General features: G+C 38.5%; 1 protein-coding gene across 1 annotated transcript in view; it reads right to left on the reverse strand.

The window, feature by feature from the left end:
- Positions 1-12,569, reverse strand: part of LOC116877752 (antigen WC1.1-like) — a 37,864-nt gene that overhangs the window by 13,602 nt on the left and 11,693 nt on the right. Inside the window, exons 2-3 of the mRNA XM_032874682.1 lie at positions 3,812-4,114; positions 3,401-3,718 (exon numbers count right to left, since the gene is read on the reverse strand). Of these exons, the coding sequence (XP_032730573.1) occupies positions 3,401-3,718; positions 3,812-4,114 (621 nt within the window). The remainder of the gene's footprint in view (positions 1-3,400; positions 3,719-3,811; positions 4,115-12,569) is intronic.

Below are 12,569 nucleotides of genomic sequence, written 5' to 3' on the forward strand. Positions count from 1 at the left end.
ATCTTTTTATTGATACTATTTGCTAATGTTAATTTTAAAAATTTTGTATATATTTTGTACATGATTTTGTATCCAGCAATGTTATAATTAGACTGTAACTGCTAGTAATCTAACTACAGATTCCTTTGAGTTTTATGCATTTGTGCATTTTTTGCAATCATGTTGTAAATTTTATTTCTTCCATTTTAGTTCTTATACATTTAAATATTTTTGCCCCCCAGTAAATTGTTGGATTAAAAAGGTAATAGATATTAATATCATCTCCCTCATCCCAGGGAAAAATATTTCAATATTTCACCATTAGTGTGATATTTGCTCTGGATTTTTGTTATATGGTCTTTAACAGACTGAAGAAAACTCCTTCTATTTTCAATACGCTAAGAGATGTTATCATGTATCATTCTTGAATCTTTCCAAATGCCTTTCCACATCTGATGAAAAGATTGTGTGATTCTTTTCTTGTTTAGTTTTGTTAATTGGTACATCTTATACTAACTGCATTTCTGGGACAAACTCTATCTGGTTGTGGTGTATTAATTTTTTTACATCTCCAGATTTAATTTGCTTACATTTACTTCATGAATTTTGAATCCATAAAGAAAAGGTGGTCTGTAATTCACCTTTCTTCTAATATCCCAGTCAGATTTTTATATTTATGGGTCTTTTCTGATATTTACAAGATTTTTGCAACTTTTCTGTAAGGTTGTGTTTGTTTAAAAATAAAAAGTTTAATGCAAAGGAAAAAAAGAATTAATACCCAGTCTTCTAAAAAATTAAAAAAGAGAGAGAGAATAATTCCTGCCTCACTTATAAGAGTTGGAAAAGTGTGTCTGTAAGAGGTGGTAAGCTCAGGAGTCTCTTATGACTCCTGGACAAGATCTTGGACAAGATCATCAAGCTCTTTTTGGTGAAAAATAACAAGCTAATTATAAAATTCATATGGAAAAAAACAAGAATGATCAACACTGATCAACAACGATCTTGAGAAGAAAAACAATGAAGTTAAAGGTATAATTTTACCACATATCAAGACATACTACATGGACATTGAGGAGGGTATGTGCTATGGTGGGTGCTATGGTGAAGTGTGTAAGCCTGACAATTCACAGACCTGTATCCCTGGGGTTAATAATACATTATATGTTAATAAAATTTTTTTAAAAAGACATACTACAAAGTTATAATAATTACTGAACTGGGGCATTCATGCCAGAATAGACAATGATACAATAGAAGAGATTGGAATCCAGAAGATGACCCAGATATACTGTAGACTCATTATGACCAAGATGGCACTGTAGTGGGGAAAGTGTCTTTTTAAGAAAGGATTCTGAATGGCTAAAATTAACAAGTCAAGGAATGACAGATACTGGCAAGGATGCGGAGAAAGGGGAACCCTCCTACACTGTTGGTGGGAATGCAAGCTGGTGCAACCACTCTGGAAAACAGCATGGAGGTTCCCAAAAAGTTGAAAATAGAGCTGCCCTACAACCCAGGAATTGCACTACTGGGTATTTACCCTAAAGATACAAATGTAGTGATCCAAAGGGGCATGTGCACCTGAATGTTTATAGCAGCAATGTCCACAATAGCCAAACTAGGGAAAGAACCTAGATGTCCATCAACAGATGAATAGATAAAGAAGATGAGGTATAGATATACAATGGAATACTAAGCAGCCATCAAGAGAAATTAAATTTTGCCATTTGCCACAACGTGGATGGAACTAGAGGGTATTATGCTGAGTGAAATAAGTCAATCAGAGAAAGACAATTATCATATGATCTCCCTGATATGAAGAGTTTGAGAGGCAAAGTGGAGGGTTTGGGGGGTAGAAAAGGAATAAATGAAACAAGATGGGATCGAGAGGGAGACAAACCATAAGAGACTCTTAATCTCACAAAACATACTGAGGGTTTCCAAGGGTAGGGGGTTAGGGAAAGGGTGGTTGGGTTATGGACACTGGGGAAGGTATGTGCTATGGTGAGTGGGTGAGTGCTGTGAAGTGTGTAAACCTGGCAATTCACAGACCTGTACCCCTGGGGCTAATAATACATTATATGTTAATAAAAAATAAAAAATTATAAATTAAAAAAGGAAGGATTCTGAGTCTATTGGATATTCATGTAAAAATGTGAAATTTGATCCCTATCACATATGAAAACCAATTCCAGGACTGTATAACAAAATGTGAAATAAAGATAACTAAACCATAGAGGAATATCTTCAGGATCTTAGGGCAGACAAAGTTCTCTTCAAAGGACATAAGAAGCAGTACGTGGGGGAAAAAAAGTTGATAAGTGGAGCCTTATTAAATTCAAGAACTTGGCTTATCAACGAACACCATTAAGAGAGTAAAAATGAAAGGGCAAGAGTTAAACACCCAAAATAAATACATACATATTTATACCACAAGTCATTGTCACAGTTATCTGCAACATCACTATTTGTAATCATTGAGAGGTGGAAATAAATAAAAACTCCACTGTCAGTTGATGGATCAATAACTGGTCACATGGGTCATTCAATGGGATATGCCACAATAATAAAAATGAGTGAAACACGGTTATAAACAACTACATGCATGAATCGCACACACAGTATGGAATCAAAGAAGTTAGATGAAAAATGAAACATACTATATGATTTTATATAAACTTCAAAATAGGAAAAAACTATTCTATAGCATAGAAATGAGGAGACTGGTTTTCTTCAGACAGAAGGGTGGGCATAGGGAAGGGTAGGGTATGAACGTGGCTTCCGGGGTGCTGCTAATGATCTCTTTGTTGATCTGGGTTGGGGTTACACAGTATTCATGTTGTTATGATTCATTAAAGTACATGCTTACTACTTACAGACTTTCTCTGCAAATAATACTCAGATTTTTTTTTCAATTCTAACGCTTTTTTTTTAATTCTTTTCAGCGTAACAGTATTCATTGTTTTTGCACCACACCCAGTGCTCAATGCAATCTGTGCCCTCTCTAATACCCACCACCTGGTTCCCCCAACATCCCACCCCCCGCCCCTTCAAAACCCTTAGATTGTTTTTCAGAGTCCATAGTCTCTCATGGTTCACCTCCCCTTCCAATTTCCCCCAACTCCCTTCTCCACTCCATCTCCCCTTGTCCTCCATGCTATTTGTTATGCTCCACAAATAAGTGAAACCATATGATAATTGACTCTCTCTGACAGATATATTTAAATAATAGGGTTAATTTTTAAAGATATCCCTCTTAACATTCCTTGCCTTGAACTGAAAGGCAAATGAACAATGAAAAGAACCATGTTTTATCATGGATTATCTCATTTTTAAAATAATTTTTCCACAATCTCTGCTTTTAAGGACATTTCACTCAAGAAGCATCCTGATTACCAGTTAGCCCTTTCCTCTCTCTTACCTGAGCAGATCACTGAGGCTGTGTTTCCACGGGTACAACTAGGAATGCCCAGGGCAGTCACAGGGCAATTCCACAAAAAAGACTCAGTCCCTGAGCAGTGAAATCGAGCTTCCCAAATTTTATCACCTCCTTCCACAGAGTATGCTCCTTTTGGAGTAGAGACGGCAACTCCACAGCCAAGCTGTTGACAAACAACATTGGCATTGGCCATATTCCAATGTGAGGCACAGAGCGTTTTCCACTGTCCAGAAATATGCATCTCCACTTGTCCCTCACACTGAGAGATGCCATTTTTCATGAGCCGGACTTCTGTGTACACTAATGGGAGAAGACAATATTTCAAACAAATCTCATGTCTTTTTTACCCCAGGAGAGTATGTGGCAAGGTTGAAGTCCCACTCTGCATCTCACCTGAACAGAAAACTTGAACAGCCCCACGGTGGCATGCATCTCCTGGACAGGACTCGCTGTGGCAAAACCGGAGCCTGGGTTCATGCCCCTTACACTGGAATTCATTAGGCCAGACTCTATCTGACTCTCTGATAGACATGTCCTCCAGGAAAGACACAGCTTTGCCACACCCCAGCTCTGCACAGATGACCTGGGCAGTGAGTAGCGTAAAGTTCCCATCAGACAGTGGAACCCAGTCTTTTCCAGAAAGAACTTCTACCCTCCCTAAGCAGGGTCCATCCCCTTCAGCTAGACGCACAAATCCTAAAAGAAAAAAGAAAACCAAAGCAAGTAAGTGTTCATGATTCTGGTTTGGCAATTAGAAGTGGCAAGTCATGCATAATAGTATATGACCATTACATGTCATAGTTAAAGGTTTTACTTTTCCCAGGCAGTGGGAAGGAGAGGAGGACTTAACAGTTGGTATCAGAATGGGACCTCCCTCAGTCAGTTTCTGAAGACAGATTATTTGGAGTAGCTGAACACTAGGAAAATATATTTTGGGGTTGGTTAGAGAAGCAAATTCCTAATCTGAGACCAGTTAAACTGCATAATATGTAGGCATTCAAACCTGACTACAGAGGTATAAAGATCAGAACCAACAGAGGGACATGGTTGAGTCCATGACTGAGGATAAGAAAAACCATGAGATCTGAATCCATGAATGCATGACAGCCTGCAGACAGACTGATGCCTTGATATTAGAAATAGAGACATTATAACTAATCCATAGTTGTGATTCCAAATCTTATCTATCTGATAATTTTTTATGCCAAAATATTCCATGAACAACTTAGGTGACCTAAGTGGGAAAGAACATGAGTCTAGATGCTAAGAAAGCTCAGAGAGTCAGGAGAGGAAGGGCAGGGTTCCAGCCATCTCTCTTGAAACCCTAGGATATAAGAATAGCCACCTTCCAATCCATGAACACACGGTAACTTTTCCATTTATTTGTATATTCTTTCATTTTCTTCATAATTTTTTTAATTTTTAAAAGAGTGAGCATTTAGGGGTGCCTGGGTGGCTCAGTGGGTTAAAGCCTCTACCTTCGGCTCAGGTCATGATCCCGGGGTCCTGGGATCAAGCCCCGCATCGGGCTCTCTACTCATCAGGGAGCCTGTTTCCCCCTCTCTCTCTGCCTGCCTCTCTGCCTACTTGTGATCTCTGCCTGTCAAATAAATAAATAAATAAATAATCTTTAAAAAAATATATTAAAAGAGTGAGCATTTAGGGGTGCCTGGGTGGCTCAATCATCAAGCATCTGCCTTCTCCTCAGGTCATGATCCCAGAGTCCTGGGATCAAGCCCCGCATCAGGCTCTCTGCCCAGCAAGAAGCCTGCTTCTACCTCTCCTACTGTTCCTGCTTGTGTTCCCTCTCTCGCTATGTCTCTCTCTGTCAAATAAGTAAATAAAATCTTTTTAAAAAATTAAAGAGTAAGCATTAAAAACATGCAGAAATTGGACAGATGACTGAATTAGCTGACAAAGTCTTTAAAGCATTTATTAAATGTACTTAATGAAACAAAGCAGCTTTTTAAAAACTAGAAAAAAACAAATGGAACTTCTAAAACTAAAAAATACAATAGCTGGAATGAAAAAATTATCTAATTAACTTAAAAGATTAGACATTGTAGAATAAAAGAATTATGAAATTAAACACAGAACAGTAGAAGTTTTCTCTCTGAAGCCCAGAGAGACAAAAGACAGAAAAATCACCTATGAAAATGCATCTCAAAACTGAATGAAAATAAAAACATTTTCATACAAATAAAAAATGATAGAATTTGAGGCCACCAGAACTGCATTACACAAAAATGTTAAAGTTCAAGCTAAAGGAAAACAGTAACAGATGAAAACATGAATCTATGTTTTCAAAGCTATAAAGACCACTGTGAATGATTATCTGTGGGTAAATATAAAAAAAATTTTGTCTCATTTTTAAAATAATAGAATATTTAAGGCAAATATAACAGCAATGTGTTATAAGATTTATGACTTTATAAGTAAAACGTATGACAACAATAGCAGAAATGATAAGAGAGAATGGAAGCATACAATGTAAGGTCTTATATGTTGTGATATAATATCATTTGAAGGCAAAATGTGATTACAGAGTAATAATTTCAACATTATGGTAAACTCTAAGCAAAGCAATATATCTAATAAACCAATAGAGTAAATAAAATAGAATACTAAAAATATTCAAAGATTAAAATAGGAATAAAGAATATATAAGACAACTGCAAGTCAGTAGACTTAAACCAAGCATATCGACAATTACATTAAATTAAATAATTTAAATACTTCAAATAAAAACAAGATAACCATACTGGATAGAAATAAGACTACCACTTCAATTATATCTCAATAAAACTGGGGAAAAAGAGGGGCGCCCGGGTGGCTCAGTGGGTTAAGCCTCTGCCTTCGGCTCAGGTCATGATCTCAGGGTCCTGGGATCGAGTCCCGCATCGGGCTCTCTGCTCAGCGGGGAGCCTGCTTCCTCCTCTCTCTCTCTCTGCCTGCCTCTCTGCCTACTTGTGATCTCTCTCTGTCAAATAAACAAATAAAATCTTAAAAAAAAAACTGGGGAAAAAGAGTAAGACACACCACATGTTGTCCACAAAAACATATATACATTAAATATAAACACAGAAAGGGGGGTGTCTGGGTGGCTCAGTCAATGAAGAATCTGACTCTTGATTTCAGCTCAGGTCATGATCTCAGGGTTGTGAGATCAAGCCCCGTATCCAGCTCCATGCTGAGGGTGGAGCCTGCTTGAGATTCTCCCTCTCCCTCTCCCTCTGTCCCTCCCCCTCCCTCTCTCTCTAAAATAAAATTAAAATTTAAAAAAACTAACACAGAAACCAATTAAAAGTGTCAGAAAAGATAAACCATGCAAGCACCAATCTAAGAAGGCTGTCATTATCTATGTTAATATCAGACAAACTAAGACTATAAGACAAGGAATATGTTCAAAAATAAAGAAGAAACATTTCACGATGATAAAATACAAAAGAAATCATTAAATATCAAAATTAGAGGGACACCGCTAAAGCAGTGCTTAGAAGAAAATCTAGAGCCTTGACACTTCCTTGATACATACATTAGAATACAAAAGAAAAATTAAATATAAATGGTCTAAGATTCCAACTCAAGAATCTACAAAAATAACAGCAAATCATAACCAAAAGAGAAGACTGTAAACTAAGAAACAAATCAGCGAGGTAGAAAACAAATACAATAAAGAAAATCAACAGAGTACATTGGTGATTCTTTTTAAAAGAATAGTAAAATTGATCATCTTCTAGTAGACCTGATCAAGAAAAAAATGAGGAAATAAACAAATTAACAATATCAGGGATGAAAAGGGGGTTATCATTATGGATCCTATCAATATGTAAAAGATAATAAGATATGAACAAATTTTGTCCTAATTTGAAAATTTTATTTATAATAGGATGAGTTCTTGAAAACTAATTAATTGAAAAACACAATTTATCAAAAAATAAAAAATGGCTCAGTGGGTTAAAGCCTCTGCCTTCAGCTCAGATCATGATCCCAGGGTCCTGGGATCAAGCCTGGCATCGGGCTCTCTGCTCAGCAGGGAGCCTGCTTCCTCCTCTCTCTCTCTCTGCCTGCCTCTCTGCCTGCTTGTGATCTCTGTCTGTCAAATAAATAAATAAAATCTTTTAAAAATAATAATAATAAATAAATAAATATAAATGGAAATAAAAATAAATAATAAAAATAAAAAATAATAAATGGAAAATCCAAGTATTCCTATATTTGTTAAAGAAGTAGAACTCATATTATATTGAGGCACGTGGGTGGCTCAGTTGGTTGAACATCTTCAGCTCAGGGGTCAGGTTGTAGTCCACGGGTCCTAGAATCAAGCACCTTGTTGGGTTCCCTGATGAGCAGGGAGCCTGCTTCTTCCTCTCCCTCTGTCCTACCCCCCTGGCTCCTGCTCGCTCTCACTCTCTCTCCTTCTCTCTCCCTCAAATAAATAAATAAAATCTTAAAAAAGAAAAGAAATAGAGCTCATATTGCAAAAACTTCCCACAAAGAGAATTGAAAGCTTCAAATACCCGCGGAGCTCAAAAACAACTCCTGCACTCCCACAGAGGAAGAGAGGGAAAGAAGAAATGAGAACAAGAAGTCTAAAACAGTAGCTGTAGTGAATGTATGAATTAACATGGATCTCCGGTCCCCAGCCTCGCCTCTTGAAGTTAATAGCGCGACTTCATCCTCTTGCCATTTTGTACCTCAGTGCTGTAGCCCCTCCTAAGTTGTGAAGCCCCTCCCCAATCTTTTTCCCAGAACCCTCTGAAATCCCCTCTTTATTTCAAACAAGCTCCTCTGTACTCTTCACAGATCATTCTTTCTACCTCTGGATTTCGGCTAAACACAATATTTCTAACGATCTACTAGAGGCTGAAATTTCTCTTTCATACCCCTTTCCTTAAAATTGAGAGAAAGGAATTCCAAGAATTCAATTTCAAATTTTGCAGAAGGTGTGGTTTCCTATTCTTATCAATGCTACATCACCACCACTTTGACTTCCCTTTATATCATTAAAACATGTTCTGGAAAATAAAGAAACAGACTGGAGAGTAAAAACTGATGACAAAGAGATCAGTCAAAGAAAACTGAAACAGTTCATTAAAATATGAGAATTTAAGTCAAAGCAATGGTAATGGTAATCAGGGAGTAAAAATCAAAACCAAAGTTTAGATGCTGTACCACGTGTCAAACTCTTTTTATCTTTACATATGCTTTAACTGGAATTAATATCAAAAGCATCAATTTTCTTAAGATAATAATAGAAGTAATAATAATAATAATAAAAGATAATAATAGAAGTGCCAACAACACATTACTCAGATACTGATTTATCAAAATAAGGCAGGTCCCCTGTAGTGTTTCCACAATTTATCTGCAGTTGATACCCATGACTAGGACATCATGACAACAAGGAATATTACCTGAAATGTCAGAAAACAAGTTTTCTTTAAAAAAAAATCTTAACTGAAGGTAGTAAACTCAAATGCCCCTTGAAAATAATTATTTTTTTTAAGATTTTATTTTTTTAATCATTTTTTAAATTTATTTTCAGCATAACAGTATTCATTGTTTTTGCACCACACCCAGTGCTCCATGCAGTCTGTGCCCTCTCTAATACCCACCACCTGGTTCCCCCAACCTCCCACCCCCGCACCTCTTCAAACGCTTCAGATTGTTTTTCAGAGTCCATAGTCTCTCATTATTCACCTCCCCTTCCAATTTCCCCCAACTGCCTTCTCCTAACTCCCCATGTCCTCCATGCTATTTGTTATGCTCCACAAATAAGTGAAACCATATGATAATTGACTCTCTGCTTGACTTATTTCACTCAGCATAATCTCTTCCAGTCCCGTCCATGTTGCTACAAAAGTTGGGTATTCATCCTTTCTGATGGAGGCATAATACTCCATAGTGTATATGGACCACATCTTCCTTATCCATTCGTCTGTTGAAAGGCAATATAATTATTTTTTAAATAATAATAAAGAGAATGGGAGGAAACTTTTGAGATGATAGATAGTTCTATGGCATAGATCATGTTGTTTTCACAGATGTATACTTACCTCCAAACTCATTGAGTTGAATATATTAAATACATACAGTTTTTACATGTCAATCATACCTCAATAGAGTAGCTCTCAAAAAGGAAAATTGTGTTCCTCTCTCTCTCTGCCTGCCTCTCTGCCTGCTTGTGATCTCTGTCTGTCAAATAAATAAATAAAATCTTAAAAAAAAGGGGGGGGTGCCTGGGTGGCTCAGTGGGTTAAAGCCTCTGCCTTTGGCTCAGGTCATGATCTCAGGGTCTTGGGATCCAGCCCCACATCGGGATCTCTGCTCAGCAGGGATCCTGCTTCCTCCTCTCTCTCTCTCTCTGCCTGCCTCTCTGCCTGCTTGTGATCTCTGTCTGTCAAATAAATAAATAAAATCTTTTTTAAAAATTGTGTTTAATTTACCTGAGTTAGTATCATCAAAGATACACTGAAGCTACAATTTGAAAAAAATCACTTTTCCAGTGATCTTCCTCATGCAGATCACGAAAATGCTGGCTGGCTATAGGATCGTATTGTTAGGTTGCTATAGACCTAGTCAAGTGTACTCATGTCTCCACCTGTCCCTCCACTTCATCAGAGGGACCCAACTATCCAACTACCTACCTTAGGGAATTCACTGTGATATCTAATAATATCTTCCTCAAGTCAAGCTGTTCTGATGACACCATTGATGGATCCTTTCATCAATCATTGTGATAACTACTGAAAACATCTCTGGCAAATACCGATACCATTCATTCACACTCTAGTTTCATTGTTGTCTTTACTGCCTCCACTTTGGCACACGCCAAATACACTTAGACAGTATTGAGCACTTCTTAGGTGCCACCTCAGGTTCTCATGGCATCAGTGCCTTTAGTATTTCCTTTGCTCCAGCTACTGTACTGTAAATTTTAAAATTTCATATTTTCTGGGGCACCTGGGTGGCTCAGTCAGTTAAGCGTTTACCTTCAGCTCAGGTCATGATCCCAGGGTCCTGGAAACAAGCCCCACATGGGGCTTCCTGCTCACCAGGGAGTCGACTTCTCCCTCTCCTCTGCCCCTCCCCCCTGCTCATGCTCTCTCTCTCTGATAAGTAAAATCTTTTTTAAATAAATAAATTTAAATTTTTCTCATATCTTCCTGCTGCTTCAATGTCTTCATGAACAGGCTGTGAGCACACCACCCAGGTGACCAGGTGTACCAATGAGATAAGGCTGACATCTGCCACCAGTCCCCCTTCTTTCCCTCTCCTGACTATGACCTAGTAACATTCAAATGTATCAGTGAAATCTCCTTATGCCTTTTGCTTGTGTACTCCCCCTTGAGCCCCAATATTGGCATTAACCCAGTAGGTCTTGACTCTCTTTCTTGGCTCTCTAACTGCTTGGTTGAGCTGGCTCCCTTGGTTCTTCTCTCATGTGGCCCCCTTGCAACATTAAGTGACTCCATCTCTCTAGGACTTGTAAGTATAATAAACTTTTTTTCCCTGCACCTCTCCCATGTCTCCTCTTGTGGCCACCCATGAAGGGCCCAGTGATCCAGAGGTTTAGATCCCTCACTGTCCAGGACCAAGCAAGTCCTTAGGCTGCCTTGAGCACCTAAAACTCTAGGAGTCATTGTGTGACTGAGGTTTTCACCCAAGTATGTGATCCTGTTAGTTATTCTGGGAATGAAACTGGAACTATTCCTACTGGGTATCTCTTTGACAAATCAGACAGGCTTTACCTGAGCACACTACTCCAGCATCCCAACTATGGGAGAAGTCTTGTCCAATAAAGTATTTGGGAGGATAATGAGAACAGGCATTGAGAGTTGATTCTGTCCCTTCACAAAAAACATATGCAAGACAAATAGGCCCATTCCCTGATCCAAAATAAGCCTCTCTGAGAGCATCAACAGCATGTCCACATCCCAGCTGTCTGCACACGACATCTGCAGCCTTCAGGTACCAATCGTAACCATACACTGTGCCCCATTCTCCTTCATATTTCACTTCCACTCTCCCCTCACAGCGGTGGCTCCCATTCACCAGCCTCAGCTCCGTAACTGTAAGAGAGACACAGACACAGAACACAGGACACAGGAGAGATTTTAGGCTTTTAGTGGTATGTTGGTAAGTTTTTTAAAATGAGCTCTCTGGGGGAGAAAAAAATCTTTCATGTATAGCATTTGTTGATTTCTGTGGTATAAATATTCCCATTGTGGTCAGTTTTAAGCTACTGCTGTGACACCACTGAACAAGAAGCTAGGAAGAGATGCACGCTGTTACTTCTCACAAGCAGGTAAGACTCAGCTCCATGCAAACCATTAAGGACAGGCCTTCAGATGACTCTAGATGCTGCCTTCCCAAGTAGGTATGCATAAGGCTGGTAGGGGTCCAAACTCCCCCATCTCAGTTACAGTTCATGGCCCAGGAAGTCAGTGGAGGAATATTCACATTCCTTCTCTGTCCCATAGGGAACCGTCTTATCCAGGTTTAGAAGAGAGGACTGTGGTAAGCAGTCTCAAAAATGTCCTGATTATTCCTACTTCCTGATATTCACACTCCTACATAATCCTCCTTGTACTTGAATGTGGCATAAACCTAATAACATTTATCTAGCAATGGGATATGGTAAATTTATTTTCTCACAGATAAATATGGAATATGGAAAATTTATTTTCTCACAGTTTTGGAGTCTGGAAAGTCCAAGATTGAGGCGCTAGCAAGTGAGTTTTCATTCTAAGACCTCTTCTCTTGGCTTATAAGCCACTGCTGTCTCACTGTGTGCCCACGTGGCTTTTTCTCCGTATGAGTACACAGGGAAAGATGGAGAGAGATCACCCTCTTTCTCCTCTTATAAGCCACCAATCCTATTGGATTAGGGCTCCACCCTTATGACCTCATTTAACCTTAATTACCTCCTAAATATCCTATCTCTGAAGACAGTCACAGTGGGAGCTAGGGCTTCCCACTGATTGAATTTTGAATTCAATCCATAGCACCTGGGTAGGTCCATTCTAGGAAGGAAATGAAGATAAATGGGAAGGAGGTAAAGGAGATAGTAGAAGAAGGGAGATATCCTGTGAAGCTTGCTCAGTTTTTTTTTGAAGTCTAACATTAAGGAAAAAGTAAAAGATTG

This window comes from Lontra canadensis, unplaced genomic scaffold (assembly GCF_010015895.1).
Source record: "Lontra canadensis isolate GAN:19392208 unplaced genomic scaffold, GSC_riverotter_1.0 scaffold53, whole genome shotgun sequence".
NCBI classification, from domain to species: domain Eukaryota; kingdom Metazoa; phylum Chordata; class Mammalia; order Carnivora; family Mustelidae; genus Lontra; species Lontra canadensis.